We start from the raw sequence: 23,383 nt of genomic DNA on the forward strand, positions 1-23,383 counted from the left end.
AATACATGTAAGTGACACCCCCTACAAATAGGAGTCATCAAAATAAAAATTTTCTTGTCTAAAAACTCCCAGACATCACTTTTCATCCAAATATTGACGTTACTTCAGAAATTATTTGGAAAGAATCGAAATAAAGATGAAACTTCTACACCCTGTATCTCCCGGAAACTAAGCAATTCAGGATATACATTTATATAAACTTTATTACTTATTTTTATCTGCAGAATATGCTGCCGAAGTTTCCGGAATACAGTTCGGGCCACCCTGTATATCTCATTGCGAAAAAAATGTCATATAATACGTGTATGTTAAGTAACAATACAGAATACTATTAGCCCCCTATACACCAACCATACCATTATTTTTTATTCTTTAACAATTCAGATCTGAAATGATTAATTTAAGGCCACTTAAAGTGGTAACTTAAGGTTAATGAGTCACGAAAAGCACAAAACTCATGTATTTGTCTTTTTTCCAAGAGTCAGTAGCGTTTTTCAAAAAGTATTCAAGCTGGTCTCTCAGAATAACTTAATATAGGATATATTGTATTGTCTGTTTTATTGCTGCATATCTAATTTCATCAATTCTTCTATAAAATAATGTGTTGCTCCTTCATCTGAGGGTGTCGATCCGTTTGCGAATATTGGCGATCATCATCGCGATCCTGACTTTGTTTTGCAGCAATGCGGAGTTCTGAGATGTTTTATTGAACTAGGTCCTCATATTCTTGAGCCACGATATCCTGAATCTTCTTGTTTCTCTTCGTTCAAATATTTTTACTTGTAGGATTGGTTGTAGCAACCCAAATCTTGTTTCTGACGCTAACTACATTAAATAAAGGTGTCTATTAAGTAAACATCTATAACAAAGAGCTTTATACGTAATTTACACTCAATTTCTGGACAATGACACCTTACCATGGCATTGTTTACATCTTATTCAGGTTCTTTTACAACGTTTGGTGGTTGCTCCCTTTAATCTCATCAAAATGGCCATAGATTTTTGTTGTCAGGTATCTTCTTTGATCAAACCTATCAATAGTAATGTATAGATCTGTCTCTTACAATGTTGTTCATACATGTAAGAAGATGATGAAATCGGGAGTTTCAAATATCATCAGGTAGTTATAAAAATAATTTCGATTTTAAACTTATACATGGTGTCAAAAAATAGTACTAATACTTCGGTGGGCGATTCTACAGAAAAAAATAAAAGTTCCTGTGAACATACGCCCTAAAATGCTTCCCGAGGAAGTTACAGCGCTCGAAAAGGTTAATAAAAATAATATATTTTTTTTTATATTTAAGAACATTGGTAAATGGTTTTTCTTTAAATTTGGTACTCTTGTATGTTTCCGCAGTCTGATGCACTTCCTTTGTTCTTAAATATATTCACTATATTTGCATTGCAAAAGTCCTGAGGTACCTCTCCGCTTTCCCATATGACATCGAAGAGAGCCTTAAGATGACCAATAAGTTCTTTACTTGCACACTTATAGATTTCCGCCGGAATCGCGTCACAGCCAGCTGATTTGTTGTTTTTAAGCTTTTTTATGGAGGCCTTTATTTCCTGTTCTGTTATTGGGATATCTAATACATCGAGGCTGTTATACTTATTGTGTTTAGCGCTTCCATATTGGGGTTATTTTCTTGGTTAAGGATATGGCTGTAATGCTCTTTCCAGCGGTTTCTGATTTGCTCTTCCTCTTTTAGAAGTTCGCCATTTTGTGCCATGATTGGGCAGCTTGCCTTCTTGGTTGGGCCGTACACTTCTTTTACAGCCTCGAAGAATTTACGGTAATCGTGATGCGTGGCGTACTCTTGAATCACATTTTAATGCCAAAACGAATGACGATGGTGTAAAATTTATAACATCCCTGAAGGGGTACTTTCCATTATGTTAGAGAGTACTAATGGTGGTATCTTTAGACACGGTAATTTTAACACTGCATATAGAAAGCTCGGACTTTTTTACTTAAAAAAGGTGCTCTTTGTTTACTTTAAAACGATAAAGATTTTTCGAGATATTTACGTTTAAAGCTTACAATGCATCGATTTTAGTATTAGAGAAATTATGAAATGTGAAATTGTAAAGAAATTAATATCATCATTTCGCTAATACTAATGTCGATGCATCGTAACCTTTAAACGCAAATATCTTGAAAACCGTTTATCGTTTCGAACTAAACAAAGAGCGCCTTTTTTACGCAAAAAAGTCCTATCTTTTTATGTCATTTTTTGAAATTACTCTCTCAGAAGTTACTCTCTTCCCTAATAAAAACCGCCCTTTCAGAGCTGTTGTAGAATAATTATACACTATCGCCATTCGCTTTGGCATTGAAATGTCTGTAAGAGTACCAAATTTTATATAGTACCTACATATTAGATTTTCGAGGGCTGTAACGCTGTAACTCGCGAATCATTTCAGGGCATATGTTCATAGAAACTTTTTGTTATATTTTGATCTGTAGAATCGCCTACCGAATACACTATTTTTGACACCCTGTATAAAACCGGCAGTGAAGTTTAAATAAAAAATATACTCTGAATAGTATATTTTTTTATACTAGTAGTACTAAATGACACAGCTTACTAACCATGTTAAAACTATCAGCAGCTAATTAAGACTATTTTTTTCTTGAAAATTGAGCATTTCATGTAGGCACTAAAATATCCCGAGTTTAAATATCTTTGAAAATATCTTACGTTTTTGATGTTAATGCTAGGTTGGGGACTAAAGCCCCATACTCAGACTTCGCTCCTTCGTCCCTTCCTCGCGTTACTTCCTCGCCTTACTTCCTCGCGTTACTTCGTCCCTTCGCTTCCTTCCTTCGTCCATTAGATGCTTGGAAATTAGTCGATTATGCAACAACACAGCACAAAATATTTGTGATATAGCTGAGCTACATGTTTATTACGAAATATCTAGTAACCTCTAAAATTTTTATTATAAAACGGCAATTCTTTGTCGTGTCAAAAATAAAAATTGAATTTTAATAATATAATTTTTTTAATAAATCCGAATATTTCAGTATCATGTACAAGGTATATCAGTATGAATAGGCCAGTCAACAATAGAGTAAAGTTTATTATGTTATTTATATCGAAACTATGAAATATGACATACTAATTAAACGTTGATGTCAATCCCCATTTCTTCAGATATTTTTGTAAAGGCTTCATACACACTATTTCTATTTTTTTATTTTTGTCGCTACGATTACATAAATATGAACATGTATTTCTTCTATATTGTCGTTTCCTTCCATTTTTAAGACTATTGTGTGTGATATCTATTTTTATATCGACTGGCGATTGCTAGATGTACAGGGTGTCCCATTTTTGTGTGTTTTATGGGGTTTCTGGTTTATGAGTAGCGATATAAAGATGCCGTTTTCACATCATCGTTCTACTTATTATGAAACTAAATATGCTATATATACACACAGATTTATCCTAGCCTCGTTAGTTCAAATTTATTTCTTATTTCTTTCTTTTATACTTTTTATTTTTTAATTAGTAGAAATTTTTGCATTGTTCGATAACCTTTGTATCTCGATAATTTTATAACTTATCAAAAAGGTGAAAAGGGTCAGTAATGGGCGGTGGGTAAGTACCCAATTTGTAGATAAATAAAATGTGAGTATATATGTATATACCTGTACATTTAGATGAACATCCTAATTTTATAAAAGGTATTTCCGACGACCGCATAGTAAATACCCGGTATAATACCGGGAACAGGAATATACCAATATATATTAGGAATATTGTAGATATATTCCTGATATTACTTGTATATTTCTGGTATTATACCGGATATTTACTATGCGGTCATTGGAAATACCTTTTATCAACAAAATAAAACACTAAATCACCAATTGTGGTGACATTAAAACGATTTTACTTTTACAGTGTATTGACACCAAAACGATTTTACTTTTACACTGGACGCGTGTTTCGCTAACCATGTTAGCATCATCAGCAGATGATTATAAACTAAACTAAACTAACTATAAACTAAACGGACTAACATGGTTTGGTTTGGTTTGGTTAGCGAAACGCGCGTCCAGTGTAGAAGTAAAAGCCTTTTGGTGTATTATGGTGATTTAGTGTTTTATTTTGCTGTGTAACACCAAAGGTTCCAACCCCCAACTGTAATACCTTTTATAAAATTAGACTGTTCATCTAAATGTACAGGTATATACCGGATACCCTAATTTTGTTTTTTTCTACCTATTGAGTACTTACCCACCGCCCGTGTCTCGTTTTTCAGGTAGAATGCAGTGACGAAACTAGTTCTTCGTTGGGAGCTGTCTATTTCGAAAAATGACTCAAACTTATGTTCTTTTTTTTAAACAGGACACTCTATATATTATTTTTTATTTTATTTGCCTTGTTATGAGCTTTCTAAAATTATAATATGTATACTCTAGGTATACTTATTTATTTCGGTACTGCTAAACTGCTAAACGGCTCTTATTTTAGAGTTATATTATAGCTATACATAAAAATTAGCGTGGAATAGCCAATAACCCACATTTTACGTCGAATAAATTAGTTGTTGTTTTGATTACCTAATTTAGACCGGCCGACTATGTAATAAAGTTAAATAATGCATTTTTACCCCGTTTATGAAAATATGTAAGTATTTTAGAAAGCCCGTAACAAGGAAAATAAAATAATATGCAAAATATCGCAAAATATCGACAGATTCTAACGAAGAACTAGTTACGTCACTGCATTCTATGTGAAAAACTGTACGGGACGCATTCGAAATTCGCCGACACATTAGCCGCTCGGGTTAGTTCGGGTGCTGCGTAAAGTACCGACGTATTAGACTAATACGTCGGCGATTTACGATGCGCTCAAGATATTGTTTCTTTCTTCGCAAGTTTGTAAATCGGATTAATTTGATCTGCATCTGTAATGGGTATTCGTAATTTTTTATGATCAATCAGTAATCTTTTGTAGTTGGTTTTCATTGTTTGCCAGTGCTTAGCATATTTCGAGAAATTTGCTAATTCAAAAACATGGATTTTAAGACATTACCAGCTGTACCTAATAAATAAATAGCCTCCAATAAACTGAGATTGCAGATTACTGATAAAAACAAATTTTAGATATGTTGCTTTTTGCAGAAAAATTAAATAATAACAGTAATGTTATTAATGTATCATTAAAAAGGCGTCAGAATTGGCTTGGAAATAAAGATAGCTGTCATTTTGTATGTAAAATTATACAGGGAATGTCATTGATCGCCATTTCCAAGACGCTGTTTTTTTTTCGATCATACGGTACTTGCGATAAGTCTTAAAACTTAACTTACCCTTTATTAAGGCTCCAATCATTCTAGCATGGAAGTTTAAAATTGGTTAGCGAGTAAATTTTAGTTTGTTTAGTTTGGTTAGGTTAGGGTATTTTATTATAGAACAGATAACTGCCTTGGTAAATGTTAGAAGAGAAATTTTTGAAAGAGTTTAAAAAATATTTTAAGATTGGCTCTGAGACTACGTCGAATAAGCATTTAAGAGATTTTATCACTGTCATTTTGATGGCAAACAAAAGAAAAATAGGGAAGCGAGCCGCAGAACAACTATAGACTGTCCAGTAAAATTATTAGTAACTATCAGACAATTTCTTCAAGACACAAAATTAACAAAAATATGGGATTAGGAGTGAATAAATCCAAAAAAATAAAAAAATATGTCTTCATTTTTTTCTATTTATATGTTTTTTGATAATATGCTTTATAAGCAAAATCACTTAAGTTGATTAGTAGTTTCCTTAGAGGTAATTTCTATCTACAGGGTAATCCACCCTCATTTCGCCATTAATAATTTATATAACAGAAAGTATTTTTTTAAGTTAACAAAATTTTAGTTACAATTTTATACTAAAAATGACAAATTGAAAATTGTCCCATGAAATTTTAGAAAATCATATTGCTTATTTTAAATGGAATACACTGTATAAGTTTAATTTTAATATTAAAGGTAATTTCTGTTCAAGTCTGTTTTTTTTATAATTTTCTGACAGTTCTCGATATAATATAACCTATACTATAATGTAATATGCAGTCAACAGTATTTCGCTCTCGTAAACCACCGACGCATAAGGGTTGGGACTAGTCTAATACGTCGGTATTTTATCAACCGTCCGACGCTGGTCCCGACCTAATCCGAGCGGCTAATGTGTCGGCGAATTACGAATATGCGTACGGGACACCGTTTTCACCTTATCGATAAGTTATAAGATAATCGAGATACAAAGGGAATCGAAAAATGCAATAATTTCAGATTCGCCCTGTATATTAGAAAGTAAGAGAGCTAGGACATATCTGTATGTAGCATCTTTAGTTTCATAAAAAAGTAACATCGTAATGTGAAAACCGCATCTTTGTAGCTCGACTCATAAACGAGAAACCCTGCAAAACACACGAAAATGGGACACCCTGTACAGACGTACTGCCAAATCAAGAAATCAACTACGAATGAAATCCAAGATCGATTTATATATTTTAATATTTTTTTGTGTTCGTGATAATTCCTTTGCTACTTCGTCCAAAAACCGACAGTACGGGGAAGGAGCGTTTCGAGGAAGTAAACGGACGAAGGAGCGTTTTGACAAAGGAACGAAGGAACACACAGTCGCATAAAATCGACATTTTCCCATAGTAAATATATGATTTTTCGACGAAGGGACGCGAGGAAGGAACGAAGTGAAGTAGCGAAGTGTGAGTATGGGTCTTAAAGGTTTTCGGATGTGAGATAAACCAACATAAAAAAAGCTCAGCTTTTCCACTTTTAAGTTATACATTTATACACAAAGAATAACGGTATATTACAATATTGAAATAGTAAGCAATAGCAGGCTGCACCCGCTGAGATTTTAAAAGCACAAGTGCAGTTTCAATTGCGGTTAGAACATTTATTATCCAAGTTCGAGTTAGAGTATAAACTACTATTTCTTAACTAACTTTCTGTAAAGCATTTAAACAAATATGCTTTACAAAATGTCGCATATATTTTGGAAACATAATATTTGACATAAATGTTTCTTTTTTAGATTAAAGAACTAATACATGAAGTGACCGAAAAAGAGCAACCCAGCACACAACACTCCTGGTTAATGTATATTAAATTGGGCTGGAAACAAATATCGCCTTTATTCGGAAAAGAACATCGATTAAATTTGTTTTTAGTCTGCAGCACCCAAGTTATTTTGCAAATAACGTAAGTTTCATTATCATAGTTAAAATTTAAAATATCTACGAGTAAAACTGTTTTATTATTATCGAAAAATACAGGGTAATTCACGGCCATAGCACGTTTATGGAGAACCGGTAATAGGATTTTTTTGAAAATTTGGATTTTTGCTAAAACCACTTACTCCCTCTGTCTAAATTATTTTTAGCAATACAGTGTTGCCGCTTCATGCTAAAACTGGTAGCATCTTTGCTATTTAAATGGGACACCCGGTGACCCGATATATTATTATATTTTTGAAACTAATTCCACATATATAGAGATAAAAAATAAAATATGTGTAAAATTGACAAAACATGATCTTGAATAAGCATTGGTTAAATCATAAATTCGGCATATTGAAAGCTAAAATTTGGTTTTTAGGTTAAAGAAAGTCGATCTCAAAGCAGATCTTCAATCTGTCTAAATCAACTGATTGGGTATGAAACAGCAAGGCCAAAAAATAATTATTTTCCTTTGTTATAAAATCGTTCAAATTATTCTTATTTTAATGGTATATAATTTAAAAAATCGAAACCCAAATAAAATTGCTTTTCAATGATGTATCATGTTCCTATACCTAAACCTCTGGTTTCTTCAAGAAAGCCATTTAAAAGATAATAATTCTATATTCTATTTAATTATAATTGTTTTATTTAAAGAAAATCGTTACTATGACAAATATTCAAACTTTATAAGTATCAATTGGAGTTTATGCGCTACTTTGAATAAGAAGACTAAGGAAGGAGCATAATGCTAACCATGTATTCATGCATGGTGGGCGAAAAAAGCACTCTAGGGTGGGGATCCTTGACAGTTCTGTTTGACGATTCGTTTGACACATTTGAATGTGATTTGAAATTTTTTAGATTTCTCAGTCTTTACGGAGCTAGAATTATGTTATTTATTATTTATTCTATTACTGATAGTTGTATAAACGTAGTAAATCTAGATGGAAATTGTGCCAGAACTTAAATTAAAAGTGATCGCGATATATCGAAAAAGACTCTAAAATAGTTGGTTGTGTAGCGTGCGGTAGATCTCGGCAAAAATTGAGTGAAATAATGGAACAACTTTTCGCTAGTAAGTGACTATATAATATACATACGTGTAGTAAACCGATCACTTATGAAATTCACTTAAATTAACTAAATTATATATTTTTCTTGCATTTTAGCTTTTATTTATTACTTGTCAAAGATTAGATGTCAAAGAATTTAGATACGTTAATTTGACTTACCTGCTTCAGTAGCGTATCGGATGTTTGTGTTAATAAATACTTATTATAACTTACCTATTTTTATTAGAATTATATATTTTTATAACAATTTTAATAACTACCAACATTTATTCACAACGTAAAATAAAACAACAAATTATTGAGTCTACCTCATAGTTTTACATTTTTTAAATAAAATTAGAACGACACTGATAAACCGGAATTTAAGTCGGCCATATTTGAGACCTATCGCGGTGTACCTAAGATTTTTGATATGCTCATTCCTTATGCGCTAAATTTCGAAAATTGTCATGGTAACGAAATTACTGCAATGAAACTATAGGTAGTAAAAGAATTATTAATGTTTAAAGAGCTCTAATAAAGAAACCGGAAGGTTTAGATATAGTAATCAAATATATCATTGAAAAACAATTTTATTAGTCTTTTGATTTTTTAAATAATATACATAGAATCGAATTTAAAATAACGAAGATTTGAGCAATTTTATAACAAACGGAAATAAATAATATTTTTTCTCTCTCTGTATAATATCCAACCGGTTTATTTAGACTGATCGAATATATGGAATTTTGTTAACTTATAACCTAAATTTCAACTTTAAAAATGCTTAATTCATGATTTTACTAATCCTTAGGGCTCGAACTCACTGACGACCAGGTCGCAACGACCTGGCCGTCGCGCTTCGGCTGGCCGGATGTATTGCGTTTTTAGCTGCGGCCAGATGAACGACCAGTTTCAAAAGAGTTGTCAAATCTAACGATTTTTTACGTTTTACCAATTAGAAAATATTGTTTCAGAAATGTTAAAATATCCGAGTTAACTAAAAAGCGAAGTTGCTATTCACAACAAACAAAAAGCATTGTATACGCGCGACCGACAAAAAGAGAGATATTCTGTTTCTTTTTTCTACTGATATGGCGTCCTTATCGACTTTAGAAGTAAACATATTAGGGCCATCGTAAAAAAAGATCGTCAGACAATGGCTCTAAATATAAGCAGGTAGAAAGTTTAGCTTCCAGTTATTTCAATGTTTACAATATAACGAAGAATCTACAACAGTAATTACTTCTATTTTTATGCATGTTTAAGTTATTTTCTTAATTTTTTTTCAAAATAATGTAAGAAATATAGTCTAATGAACCCTGTTTGAAAAACGTTAAATTAAATATCATATTTAAAATACAGTTGTCGTCCTTGTACATGACTACAATACAACTAAAAGAACAAATTTAATAAAAAAAACAAGTGGTTGTAGAAAAACTTTAAATATTATTTTTTTTATGTTTTAAACATCGAAACTCAAAGGTATAATAAAATAAAAATAAATACACCAACCATAAATAGAGCAGGTATGTCATATAACGTATGTACGAACACTTAAGGAAAATATTCCAGGACTGCATAAACGGAACGGATGTACCACAAGAATGGAATGAGGCTTACCTATCAACTATATACAAAAAGGGAGATCGTACTAAGTGCGAAAACTACAGGGGAATATCAGTAACAGCCACCGTGAGTCGAATATATGGAAAAATTTTGAGAAATAGGATCGAAAACGAATACCAAGAAATAGAAGCCGAAGAATAAGCAGGATTTAGAGCCGGAAGATCGACGGTGGATCACTTATTTACAGTCACTCAAGTAATAAGTAAAAAGAGCAATCTAAACCAAAAGCTACATCTTGTGTTCGTGGACCTGCAGAAGGCATACGACAGCGTTCCCCTGTGAGACTTTGGGAAGCTATGGAAAAACCAATATACATGTAGAGCTAATAAAAGCAGTAAAATCATTATATAAGCAAACAAAAACTAGAATAAAAGTCGGCAAAAAGTTAACAACAGGATTTAATGGAACCAAAGGTCTGAAACAAGGGTGCTGTATTTCACCAACACTGTTCAAGATATATCTGGAACAAGTTCTCAAAGGTTGGAAGCAAAAATGTCGAAATACGGGAGTACCCATGGGGTATAACATGCTCTACACATTTTGCTTCGCGGACGATCAGGTGATCATAGCACAAGATTACGATGACATAAATTATATGACACGTAAGCTTATAGAAGAATATCAGAAATGGGGACTCGAGATCAATACTAACAAAACAAAATATATGTGTATCGGAGGAGAACAACAAGATCTAATACTAGAAGAAGGGAAGAAAACCAAACCAAACCAAACCGATTAATATTTGGGTATATAAATATATAAATGCTATATATATGGATACAGCAATTATATAACGAAATATACTTATAAGGATATATATCACGGTATTGAATATATATATATATACAGAAATATAAATAACAATATATATAACTATATATATACAATACCATCATAAAGAGTATAACCAATGTACAGCTGTGAAGTGTGGCCAATTAAGGAAACAACAAAACGAATGCTGGAAGCTAGCACCGGCCAGGCCGCAGCTACCTCTAAAACCATTAAATCAAATGATATAGCGCACACTAACGTCCTGGCCGTCCGTTGGTCGTTGCGACCAGAAGACTGCACGGAAATATTATTATTTTCTGCCGCTTGTTGCCGGTTTTCTTCCAAATTAATAATTTTTCAGATGAAATCCCTCAAATTGAAGGTGCAATATTTTATTTTCTATAAGATATAGTGTTTTAGTGTAGTTTTTGCACACGTGCAGAAAATCCAAAGAAATAGTATACAGACTGGATCAAAGGTAAACTTAAATCTAATCCTTTTTTTTATCAAGGGTCGATTCTAGTAAAAATTCAAAACATTTTTATATGACATACATACTCTATTTATGGTTGGTATGATACCTGTTATTATACCTTTGAGTTTCGATGTTAAAAAATAAAAAAAAATAATATTTAAAGTTTATCTACAACCACTGGTTTTTTTTATTAAATTAGTTTTTTAGTTGTATTGTAGTCATGTACAAGGAGGACAACTGTATTTGAAATATTATATTTAATTTAACGTTTTTCAAACAGGGTTCATTAGACTATATTTCTACTAGGTAGATTATTTTGAAAAAAAATTAGAAAGTAACTTAAACATTCATAAAAATAGAAGTAATTACTGTTGTAGATTCTTCGTTATGTTGTAAACATTGAAATAACTGGAAGCTAAACTTTCTACCTGCTTATATTTAGAGCCAGTGTCTGACGATCTTTTTTTACGATGGCCCTAATATGTTTACTTCTAAAGTCGATAAGGGCGCCATATCAGTAGAAAAAAGAAACAGAATATCTCCCTTTTTGTCGGTCGCGCGTACACAATGCTTTTTGTTTGTTGTGAATAGCAACTTCGCTTTTTAGTTAACTCGGATATTTTAACATTTCTGAAACAATATTTTCTAATTGGTAAAACGTAAAAAATCGTTAGATTTGACAACTCTGTTGAAACTGGTGGTTCATCTGGCCGCAGCTAAAAACGCAATACATCCGGTCAGCCGACGGCCAGGTCGTTGCGACCTGGTCGTCAGTGAGTTTGAGCCCTATTTCAATCGCCTGCGATGCCGCTTCAGTCGCGCGACTATCCTACCTAGGACAGCTTCGTTAGAAAACGTTGTTTGATGAATACACGTCGCTCGCACCGCCCGAATCTCGCTCTTTTGTATCCCACGTAGAACGAAGCGTAACGTGCCATCGCCGTGAATCACCATATAAATATGGAATTATTAGTAACATATAATCTTTTACATGCACAGATTAAATACAGCTCGCATCTATTCACCCCAAGTATTTCAAGCTGAGCACGATTATGAAACGACATTCAACTCATCTGGAACATTATGCGAAGTATTATCAATACTGAAAAAGCCAAAACTGGAAGAAGGGGAAGAATTTGTTTGTTCAGTAGTAAGTTAAACGGTATCATTTTATCATCACAGCATTAGAATCTGGAAGTTTGTAGAATAAATTAGTGGTTTCAACTGATCCTTGACCAAAGTTATTCAATTGGTCGTCTAATTTTAAAGCAAACATTCAGAACGTCAAAATTAGTGATAGTAATTAGTAGAAAAAGTAAACAAACTTTTAACTTTTGCCACTAATTATACCTCAAAATTTGCGAGTAATGTCATTTTCGCCTCTAATAGTATCATCCGTCAAGAGAAATTGTGTTAGACATTAGAAAAAGTTTATTAGTAGTAGTACCTTATTTTTACGACCCGAGCAAAACAGTTTAGTGTTTTATAGTTATTTTGAGCTGGCAATTGCCCTGTAGCAGAGCCATGAAACAAGAAGAAGTTAATTATTAAACTTTTTCTATGGATACAACTGACTACTGCAATTCTATTGCTAGGCTATTCTATTAATTTTAGTTTTAATTTTTCGATGCTGTGAATGATTGCAAACTCTTAAAGCTTCATTCAGAACCTCGCAATTAGTGGTTTCAATTAGCGTAGAAGTTTATTCCTTTATTTTCAATGTAAGCATTCAGAACATCAAAATTAGTGGTAGACATTGTAAATTAGTAGAAAAAGTTATCAAACTTTTCCACTAACTATACTTCAAAATTTGCGATAAATGTCAGTTTGGCCTTTGATTATCTTCCGTCAAAAGAAATTATATATAGAATATTCTATTAATTTTAATTGTGTTTTTTGAATATTGAATAATCGTAAACTAAAAAGTATAAAATGTAATTGAAACAACTAATTTATTCCACTAATTGCGAGGTTCTTAATGAAACTTAATAAAAAATAAGTGAAACCCCTAATTTCGAGGTTCTGAATGAAGCTATTTAGATTAGATTAGATTTTTGAGGTGGCATGGCGGTGGGAATCGGATGTATTGTGGTCCTTTTCTGATTCTAGGTTACATTCTCCAGTCCATCCTTTTCAAAAAATCTAATAACTTGCAGAGACCCCTCCAAAATATCTCATATTTACATTATTTAGCAGGATATTTCATTCATATAAAATACGTCCTGTCATTTCTTCTTCAAATTGACAAAATCTGCACATGGCTTCTTCTCTCAATCCAATCAGTTTTAGATTATTACCAATCCTCTATTACTAGACTCAATACAGCTTTAACAATTTTCCCGTCTTTGCTTATCAAGACTGTCGTATATTGTAGCAAAGTCTACTATAAACTATTTTGCTTGTTTTTAATTTTTCCTCCATTCTAGAGATATGTAGACCACTGTTTTCATCTGCCTTTTCGTGGCCTTTGTGACTCTCGTGCCCTAGTACTTACTTAAAGGTCAAGGTTCTGATGCGACCAAAAAATATATATTTGTTTTTGTGGTTGATGTATGTAATTGATGCAACGCAAAAGGTTCCAACCAAAAATTAAATTTTTAATAAAACTTCAAATTTTAGAATTTGGAAAATAACTTTGGAGTATACTTAAATTCCATTATAATTGGCACCGCAACACTCATGTCATACGGAATGGCCGGTACTCTAATAAATACATTTGGAAGGAAGAATTTACTGAGTAAGTATTTGGTTTCACCCGAATGTTCTTTATTGCATTTCAACGAAACTATAACTAGTTATTTATACAAAAAAACGCCTAGAAGTAAAATGAAGGAGTTTTAAGTACAGTGAATCGTAATAAAAAAAACATCGGAATGAAAAAAATCAGACTAGTAGATACAAAAAGTTCTACAATAAAGAACGGGTGTAATAATATTCATAATAGCATAATATTCCAAAATATTAATGTGTAAGTAACAGAACACCCACCAAAAGGTATTTGTTGTATACTTACCAATGGTAGGTTACAAAATGACGTAAGTGGTCAAAGTAGAAGTGAAAATAAATATAGAGTGTTATATATTTTTGAGAAGCTCATAGCAAGCCTAGCATATGATTTATAAATACACCAGTTATTCTATTTGAGAAAGCATAACTTTAGTTCATATCTTAAAAAATATTTTTTAGTAGAAAAACAGAATACCGCCATTGTATTCTACGTAAAAAGTTCTAACCAACCAAACCAACACGAAAAAAACAGTTTTCACTTTCTCGATAACTTTCAGAAAAACAGAGATGCGACCTATATGGTGTCCTAAATTGTAAAATTTTCAAAAAGACCACCTTTACATCCCTTTGATAAGGTCTAAACTTATTAAGGCAGAGTGGGAAACAACAGGAGACTTAAATAAACTATGTAAATGTCACAACCTCAATTCTTCCAAGCTCCTGTCATTATCCAGAAATGAAGAAGTCATTTGGAATCGGCTCATATTCGACTATTTCTATTTCTCGCATTCTTTTCTTTTAAAAGGTGACCCCCGCCTATCTGCTCTCTTCGTCGCTTATACAAAGTCGCTGCTGCTGCTGCTGCTGCTGCTGCTGCTGCTTCTTCTTCTTCTTCTTCTTCTTCTTCTTCTTCTTCTTCTTCTTCTTCTTCTTCTTCTTCTTCTTCTTCTTCTTTTTCTTGCTCCACAGAAGCATGGCACGAACGGTTGCACTCAGTGATGCACTCAAGGTGTTCTGCTGTTTCCCCATTTTCCCCACCAAATCTGCATTCACCGCTGTTTCTCAACTTCAATCTACTGCAGTGTTCGTTGAGGAGACAGTGTCCCGTTAAAAACCCGATGACTATCCGAAGATTGTTCTTACTTAAATCAAAGCAAATCTTTGATTTTTCTCGGTCTAATAAGGATACGATCAGTTTTTTGCAACGGCTGTCTGCGGCATCTAGTACCCTTCGCACTACAAACGGTTCTAAAAAGAACAATTTTCGACTGTGAGGTCCGCCAATACAAAATTTTAAACTTGAAACATCACAACAAAATCCACTTAAACCAAAAAAAGACTCGTAGTACAAAACTTCCATATAAAACTGTCAAAACTAATCAAAATATTAATAAACAAATATGGCAACTTGACATTTTTTACAGCAGAGCTACAACTTTAATCGTCAGTGGGAAATTTAAATTCCAGTTAGTCAGCCCAGTGCCGGATCCATGGTCGGCAACAATAAATTTAATAATCACACCCTTGATGGCGTAACTAAAAGTTTATTGATATCGATAGTAGATAGCGTTCAAATTTTAAACTTTTTTTATTAATGTAATAATAAATATCCATATATAAACAATTACTAAAAATTAATCATTTTTGGTGGGTCTTCTATTTTCTATGTCCGGTGCTCGTATATTTAGGATGTTATATTGTTTCAGATGTTCTAAATATAACTGGAAGTATCTCCATCAGTTGTTTATATTTTTCATACAACAACATAATGACATTAACTCTGTACTCGATATTCTTCGGTTCAGTAGGAATATGCTTTGACATCATTATAACTATCGTGGTAGTTTTATTTCCCACCACACTAAGGTAATCAAAAAGTGATATTGAATGATTCCATTCTAACTGTAGTTTTTTGTAGCTCTTTGTAGTTGTAACTCTTCCACTAGCTCTAGCTAGTGGAATATTATCACTATACCGGGTGTTTTTCAATAGTCGCTCACTTTTATAACTTTTTTTGTTTGTTAACCTAAAAAACGAGATTTGGTACGGGAGTATACGGGGTGGCCCGAACTGTATTCGGGAAACTTTTGCAGCATATTCTTCCTATAAAAATGCTTCGTTTCGGAGATACAGTGTGTAAAAGTTTAATTTTTATTTCAATTTTTTCATTATGTGGATGCAAATTGGTGTCTAAGCGTTTTTTGATATGAGAAATTTGATTTCAATATCAATATGATTCTTACTTGTATGGGACGCCACCTACATATTTTTGAACTGGTTTGAAGATTAATAACTTCGTCTGTACGAATATGCTGACGAAGTTTCCACAATACACTTCGGACCACCCTGTATAAGATAAATCAGGATTTATAGACGTATTGAACTGTTTTCGTCTACTTCCTGTTTCACCGGAAATGACTACAACTTTTGATTTTTAATTGGTACCCTCGGTATTTTTTTACTTTATTCGATAAAAAATGACACTCTGAATAGAATGACATATCATATATCAACTTTTGACATTCTCGCTTAAAAAATCGTATGTGCCATGGTTGTATTAAAAATACTAATTTTTAATCAAGGGGCCTTGGAAAAATAAATTTGATCATCTAATGTTTTTCATGTCTTGATTTGGCCGGTTAAAAGATGCCTAAATTGTATTTTTAATCATATCTTAATATTTTCAAATAGAACAAGGGTTGCTCATTAGTATGTTTGGAAAAAGCCTTTTTTACAAATAATTTGGTACCACATTATTGGTATTTCGAGTCAAATTGTCGTTATAAACACAGCCATTTCACTCTAGATTGAAATTTAAAATACTATGTTGACATGTGATGTGTCGTTCTATTCAGAGTGTCATTATCTACTGAATAAAATTAAAAAATACCGAGTGTGTCATTTAAAAATCAAAATTGGTGTAAAAATCAATCATTTCCGGTGAATCAGGAAAAATACCTACATAAGTAAAAAATTAAATTTTGATTACCTACATGATGAATGTACTACTTACTTACCCTGCAACCGGATCCTGTACTATTACTTCTCAGTTAACTCACTTTTTTTTTCATTTGACCGTCTGACTAACTACTGATTAAATGTTTGACTATCAACTGACTAACGAACTTACTATGAATTTGACTAACGAACTTACTATGATCCCGCTATTAGTGAAATCACTGATAATTCATATAAAAACTACATCAACATATTAATGTTTACAAAGATTACTCAGATAAATAATGCGGAAAGTTTGAGTCATTCTTGAACTCACAGGATTAGCGAATAATTGATCAAAAAAGATCAGTTAGAATGGAATCACTAAGTTAAGTAAGATAATAAAATTTGGTAAATGAATAATAAACATTTTAGAGCAATGGCTTTTTCTATCAATCTTCTACTTGGTCGTTTGCTAACAGTGGGTGGCAATTTGATGGTACCATTGTTGGTAGAGCTTGGCTGCGCACCGCCTTTCTTGACTTGGGGTAGTCTCAGTTTAGGTAAGCAAATATACCGTATGATCCAATAAAAATAAAGTGCGTGTGTTAAAATGCGATTAATACATAAATGAAATCTTTCATTTCATCTCATAAATATATGAGGTGTGTTTTGAAACCTGTTATTTTTACTCAATTTAATTAAATATAATTATATTTTGTTTTTAGTTGCGCTGCTGTTGTCCTGTCTAATCCCTAACACCGAAAAACTGGATATGAAGTAACTGAACTATGAAATTGATGCAAATAAATGACTGATTATATTTTAAGGCAAATTTGACTAGCAAAATGTGAATAATTAACTGTGTTGCTAAAGTTTCCTTTTTTATGTGCAATATATTTAATGCAATTGTTTTTTTAATAAAATATACGTTAAAAATTTTTGATTTTTATTTATTTATCTATATTTATACCTGGCTAATACTTGTCCTCTTCACTGTAGAGTAAATATTTGAAACAACCTGTTTCTTTTTATCTCTCTTAATGTTGGTATACCGAGGGCGTCTCGAAAGTGGCTCACCTCTATAACGTTTTTATTTTTTCAGATAAAAAACGATATTTGATATGTTACTATATGACATAAATTAGGATTGATTGACGTATTCAATTGTTTCGGGTCGCTTCCTATATTTCACCCGAAATGATTACAACTTTTGATTTTTAAATGGCATCCTCGGTATATTTTTACTTTATTCGATAAAAAATGACACTCTGAATAGAATGACATATCAATATATTATATGTCAACTTTTGATAATTTCCCTTAAAAATAGAATTTTAAATTTCAATCTAGGGTGCCATGGCTGTATTAAGGTACGCGCACACTGACCAGAGTCGCACGCACCGCACGCGCCGCATCGACCGAAGAAAAATATTGTTTGTGTTACCACCGATTATACAGATTATAAACTTTGTTTTTTCTTTATTGTTTTTCGTGGTACCAATTTTCGGAATCGGGCACTGGTTAGGTTACTAGTTTGCGCACATAGCACGCCCACTTATGGCCTCTAAAATTGTGCACAGCGCCTGACCGGCACAGTTATTAGAGAGATATCTGAAAACCGAATAGCGTCATGCAGTATTTACGCGTACCTTATCATGGTTACGATATGCGCGAGTCAATTTTTAACGCAACACCCGCTAATAACGTTACCGCCTGACGTAATTTGCGGATCAATTACACCAAGCGCTATTTCTAAATAACGTTTAAAAATTGCTTAAATGGGCATGTGCGGGTATTTGACAACCGGGGCCGGCCGGCGAGATCTTTTATTTTAGATTATGTTTGAATTGTTTTGAATTCTTACTTTAGTTTTATTAGGTAATTTGTTATTTAAGTAGCTGGGATTAGTTTTAATTAAATAAATATGGCCCAAAATATGGATTCCACCTCTTCCAATATTAAAGAACCTATAAAAAGGCTTAGGTTTACAGCAGATGACGACTTAGCCCTTCTAAGAGAGTTTGTTGTTTTGTTGCCCTAAATTCATTGGTAGACGTTGAACAATAAAGCACTGGAAATAAGCACTTAGCCCTTTAGTTTTAAAATACCTAGTAAACAAAAAAAATCAAAGTTTTAAAATCAAAGTTAGGTTAAGTTTAAATAGACACTACGCGAACGCCGATAACTATAAATGAAGAGAGTTAATACCACCTCACGTAAATGAAATAATACCTGGTCTTATTAACGTCCATGCACGCTATTCGGTCTAGCGATATCTCTCTATTACGCTGTTACTCGTTTGCACATCGTCATAAAAAACAATTTTCGTACCACGAATTAGGGATAAGATTTTTATCTGTATACATATAATATACCTAATCTGTGGTGTTACAATGAAGGTGCGCACACTAGCCAGCGCCGCACGAATCGCATCGACGAAAATGCGGCCAGCATTGTTGGGCCAGAATGATTTTCGGTCAATGCGACTAGTGCTGCTGACTTCACACGCAATTCCTTCCACTCTACGTGGGTAGCCGAATCGAACTAGCAGGAGAAGAGGAGATTAGAAATTCATTATACTAAGAAAGTTCGCAAACTTTTCATGACTCATTTTGAAATATTGAAAAAATTTTAGTTCGTCCTCAATTAAATATGATAATAATGTGTGGAATTCACCTCCTAAAGGTAAAATTTTTGCAAATATTGTGAACCCATACATAACTTTCGATTCTTTCTCGTGATTTCTTCTTCTTCTATTAGCAAGGAGCTCATAATTATTTCTTGTCCGTTGTCATTCATTGTCGAGAAATATTAAAAAAAACACGCTTATCACTGCAGACAGGACTCCCGCAAATACTTGTGTAGTAGGGGCAAAAAGAAACAAAAGAGCGAATAATGCGGTGAGTGCGGCGCGTTCGGTACCGGTGAGTGTGCGCGACAAGAAAAAAAAGTGCGATTCGTGCGGCGAGTGCGGCGCTGGTCAGTGTGCGCGTACCTTTAAGAACACTAATTTTTAATCAAGGATCCTTGAAAAAATAGATTTGATCGTCTTTCGTGTTTTGTCCTGGCCATTTAAAAGATGCCCAAATCGTATTTTTAATCATATCTCAAATTTTTCAAATGGAATAAGGATGGCTCATTAGCATATTTTGAAAAACCATTTTTTTATGAATAATTTGGTACCACATAGGTATGTACTTGGTATTTAGAGTCAAATTGTTGTGATGAACCGCATGTTAAAATTTCAAATAAACCATATGCAAAAATGTCAAAAGTTGATATATGATATGTCATTCTATTCTCAAAGTGTCATTTTCAATCGAATAAAGTAAAAAAATACTGAGGGGTCATTTATAAATCGAAAGTTGTAGTCATTTCCGGTGAAACAGGAAGTAACCCTAACATACCAAATTTCCTTTTTTTATCTGAAAAAATAAAGGGTGAGCCACTTTTGCGGCGCACCCGGTATATACAGTGTGTCCCAGAAATAAGTGCAAGTATTTTAACTGGTAGTATAGTTCAACCCCAGAAACACGCCTTTTTTGCAAAATTTTTGAAAATTAGGAATTCTTTGAAAATTTTTTTGGAAATTTTTTAGTTTTTATTAAAAAGAAATTCTTGATAATAAGGCTACATAGGTAGAAGATTAAATTAACAAGAAAGAAAATCCAGAAAAGATCCAGTGGTTGGTTCTCAAAATTTTAGCAAAAAATTATATTTTTGGAAATTTTCAAAGTAAAATAACTCCGTTATTTCGGACTTATTTGAAAAACGATAAAGAGAAAATATGTTTCTTTTATCGAGATCTACCACCCCTTAAAATACTTGCACTTATTTCTGGGACACCCTGTATAATTCAATCATAAAACTTCAGGGAAAACGCTGCAAATGATTTTCGAGTTTAAATGTATAGCTTTAGGGTGCATAACAGCAACACAAAGGCAAAAGTTACTAGTTTCTATAATAAAAAGTACAGTGTGGTCAATTTATGATCTGTTAGATATAAAATGAAGTTTGCATGTTTTAAATGTAAACATTTGCTTTGAAAAGTTCTCAACCTTTCTACGTATATTCTTGTTTTCTTTAATGCTAGTTTCAGCTAAAAGGCTGTCAAACGCAAACATAATTATTGTGGTAGTTTATCTTGAATATATAGTATTATATTACTGTTAACCCTTAACTGGTCCGGTAATAGATATGTATCATAAACGGTCCGGCGTAGTCTGTAGGACTACGCCTTCTAAAAAGTATAAAAAAACACAAAAACTAAAAAATAACAAATTTTTATTTCACTATATATTATATTATGTATTATTGAACTAATCTAGACACAAATGGGTTCAATTAATATAAACTTTAAGAAAATATAGTACAAAATAAAATAACATGCATATAAATTTGAAAAAAAATCAATTAGGTTTTTACTAAGCTCTAAAAAATAAAACCAAATTACTAACAGTCATTACAATACAGAAATAAGTTTTTAATACTATATATATAAAAAAAAATAAGTTATAAAACTGGAGTAAAAGAAAAAGTTTTTAGTTACAGCATGAGGCAAAGTTCATTGTTTTCCAGAACATATTATTTTACAAAATGGATTCGTACATTCTAGGCATTAAAAATAATTAACTAGGACATAATATTGTTTTTAACTAGGATAAGAACTCTAGGATAAGAATATCTCCGTAGGCGTGTTCTGGTTGTGCGGGAATTGCAAGTATTCTACCAATTGTAAAGTATATTTCTCGTGGAATATATGACATTGCCAAACGCATTTGTCTGGCAGATTATCATATTGTCACTGCAGAGGCGCATATACGGGAGGGGTAATTGGGGTAATTACCCCTCCCAGAAAGAAATTAATTAATAAGATAAAATTTGGTATAAAATAAAATTGTTACAAAAAAGTTAATAATACAAATTAAAACAGAATATCCAAACCAATCCAAATAGATTTTTTCCACATTTACAATACCTTCCAGTAAAAATTTAATTCAAATTTAGTACTTTTTTGAATATTCACACTATCCCTCCCAGACTCAATCTCTAGATGCGCCACTGTGTCACTGTCACAGCCTTCATCATATCATTTTAATAGTCTCTTCATAACTAGAGTCTCCTTAACGCACTATTTTCAAAGGCCCGGCCATATTTTACAAAAGTTTGTCACACACAAAATCTTACACAAACGGTCCGGCGTCGTCTGAGAGACTACGGCTTAAGTAACTTCTGCCAGAACTTCTAAAAAACTAATCCAGTTTGGGCATAAATATGGCTATCAGTCGTTGACCGTGAAGGGGAGGATTAGCTGGAACGCCAATCCTGTAGGCGGTCCCAGTAACTAATGAGAATGAGTTAATTATTAGGCTTAGTCTGTCAGACGACGCCGGACCAGCTAAGGGTTAAGGTCCGATATTCGGTTAATATCGACATTACCCGGTTAATCTCGAGAATAACACAAAACAACACAATCAAAAACAAAACCAAACCCAAACATTAACCTGTTAATGCCGACATTAACATAACATCGGACTATAACCGTAACATATATATAAGTTGTACCTTTCCAACGTAACGGTAAGACCCACGTACCTTTATTCCTACGTGGAGCATATGGCTTCAATAAATGCTCTCCAGCGGGTTCGGTTGTTTGCAATTGATTTGACATCTCGCAATGATTGGTTCACTGCTTCGATCTCCTTTTTAATTGTTCTTTGCCATGGGTCTTGGACGACCAGTGATGCTACTGCGTTGTGGATTCCACTCAATAGCTCTGCCAGCGATGTTGTTGCCGCTTCGCTTTAATGTGTGATCAATCCACCTCTATTTCCTCAGTTTGATCTCGTTATACACCTGCCTCTGGTTGGTTAAACTCCAGAAATCCTCATTAATGATAGTATTTAGCCAGAATATTCCTACAATTTTTGCGGACAGCGGTTTGTGAATACTTATAGTTTGTTCATTAGTAGCGATGTAATTTTCCAGGTTTCCATACAGCAATACTGACTTGACATTTGAATTGAAAATTTTAAGTTTGGTAAGTTGAGAGTACAGTCTAGATCTCCAAATATTGTTTAGCATTCTAAATGTCATTCTGGCCTTGTGTATTCTGTTTATTATATCTTGCTCTGTGCCTCCGTTGGTTGAGATTATACTACCCAAGTAAGTAAAATTATTTACCTCGTCTATAGGTGTTGTTTCAATGATAAAGGAAGCGACATTGTTAGTACAAACTCTCATCAATTTAGTTTTTTTAATATGGATCAAAAGACCTGCAATTCTAGCTTCATTATTGATAAGTCAAGTAATTTTGATGCCATGTCCGCGTGACTATGAGAAAGGACATAGATGTCATCTGCATCACTGAGATCTTCTTATATGCTAAAGGGAGTCCACGATGATTCTTGGAAATTATTCTCTTTAGAATATAATCTAAGAGGATATTAAAAAGAAATGGCGATATGACGCAACCCTATCTCACCCCATTCCAAACGTTGATGGATTCACTCCGTTGGTTGGTTCTTATGCAACA

The 23,383-nt window shown here is 33.0% G+C and overlaps 1 protein-coding gene across 1 annotated transcript in view; it reads left to right on the plus strand.

Moving 5' to 3' along the window:
- LOC115874687 (putative transporter svop-1) overlaps positions 1-17,786 on the plus strand; it is a 41,498-nt gene extending 23,712 nt beyond the window's left edge. The window contains exons 6-11 of the mRNA XM_030889920.1: positions 7,068-7,234; positions 12,181-12,331; positions 13,801-13,918; positions 15,615-15,774; positions 17,281-17,408; positions 17,574-17,786. Coding sequence (XP_030745780.1) covers positions 7,068-7,234; positions 12,181-12,331; positions 13,801-13,918; positions 15,615-15,774; positions 17,281-17,408; positions 17,574-17,629 — 780 coding nt within the window. The 3' untranslated portion in view covers positions 17,630-17,786. The remainder of the gene's footprint in view (positions 1-7,067; positions 7,235-12,180; positions 12,332-13,800; positions 13,919-15,614; positions 15,775-17,280; positions 17,409-17,573) is intronic.
- Positions 17,787-23,383: the final 5,597 nt, after the last annotated feature.

This window comes from Sitophilus oryzae, unplaced genomic scaffold (assembly GCF_002938485.1).
Source record: "Sitophilus oryzae breed Bouriz unplaced genomic scaffold, Soryzae_2.0 scaffold_1018_pilon_pilon, whole genome shotgun sequence".
NCBI lineage: Eukaryota > Metazoa > Arthropoda > Insecta > Coleoptera > Curculionidae > Sitophilus > Sitophilus oryzae.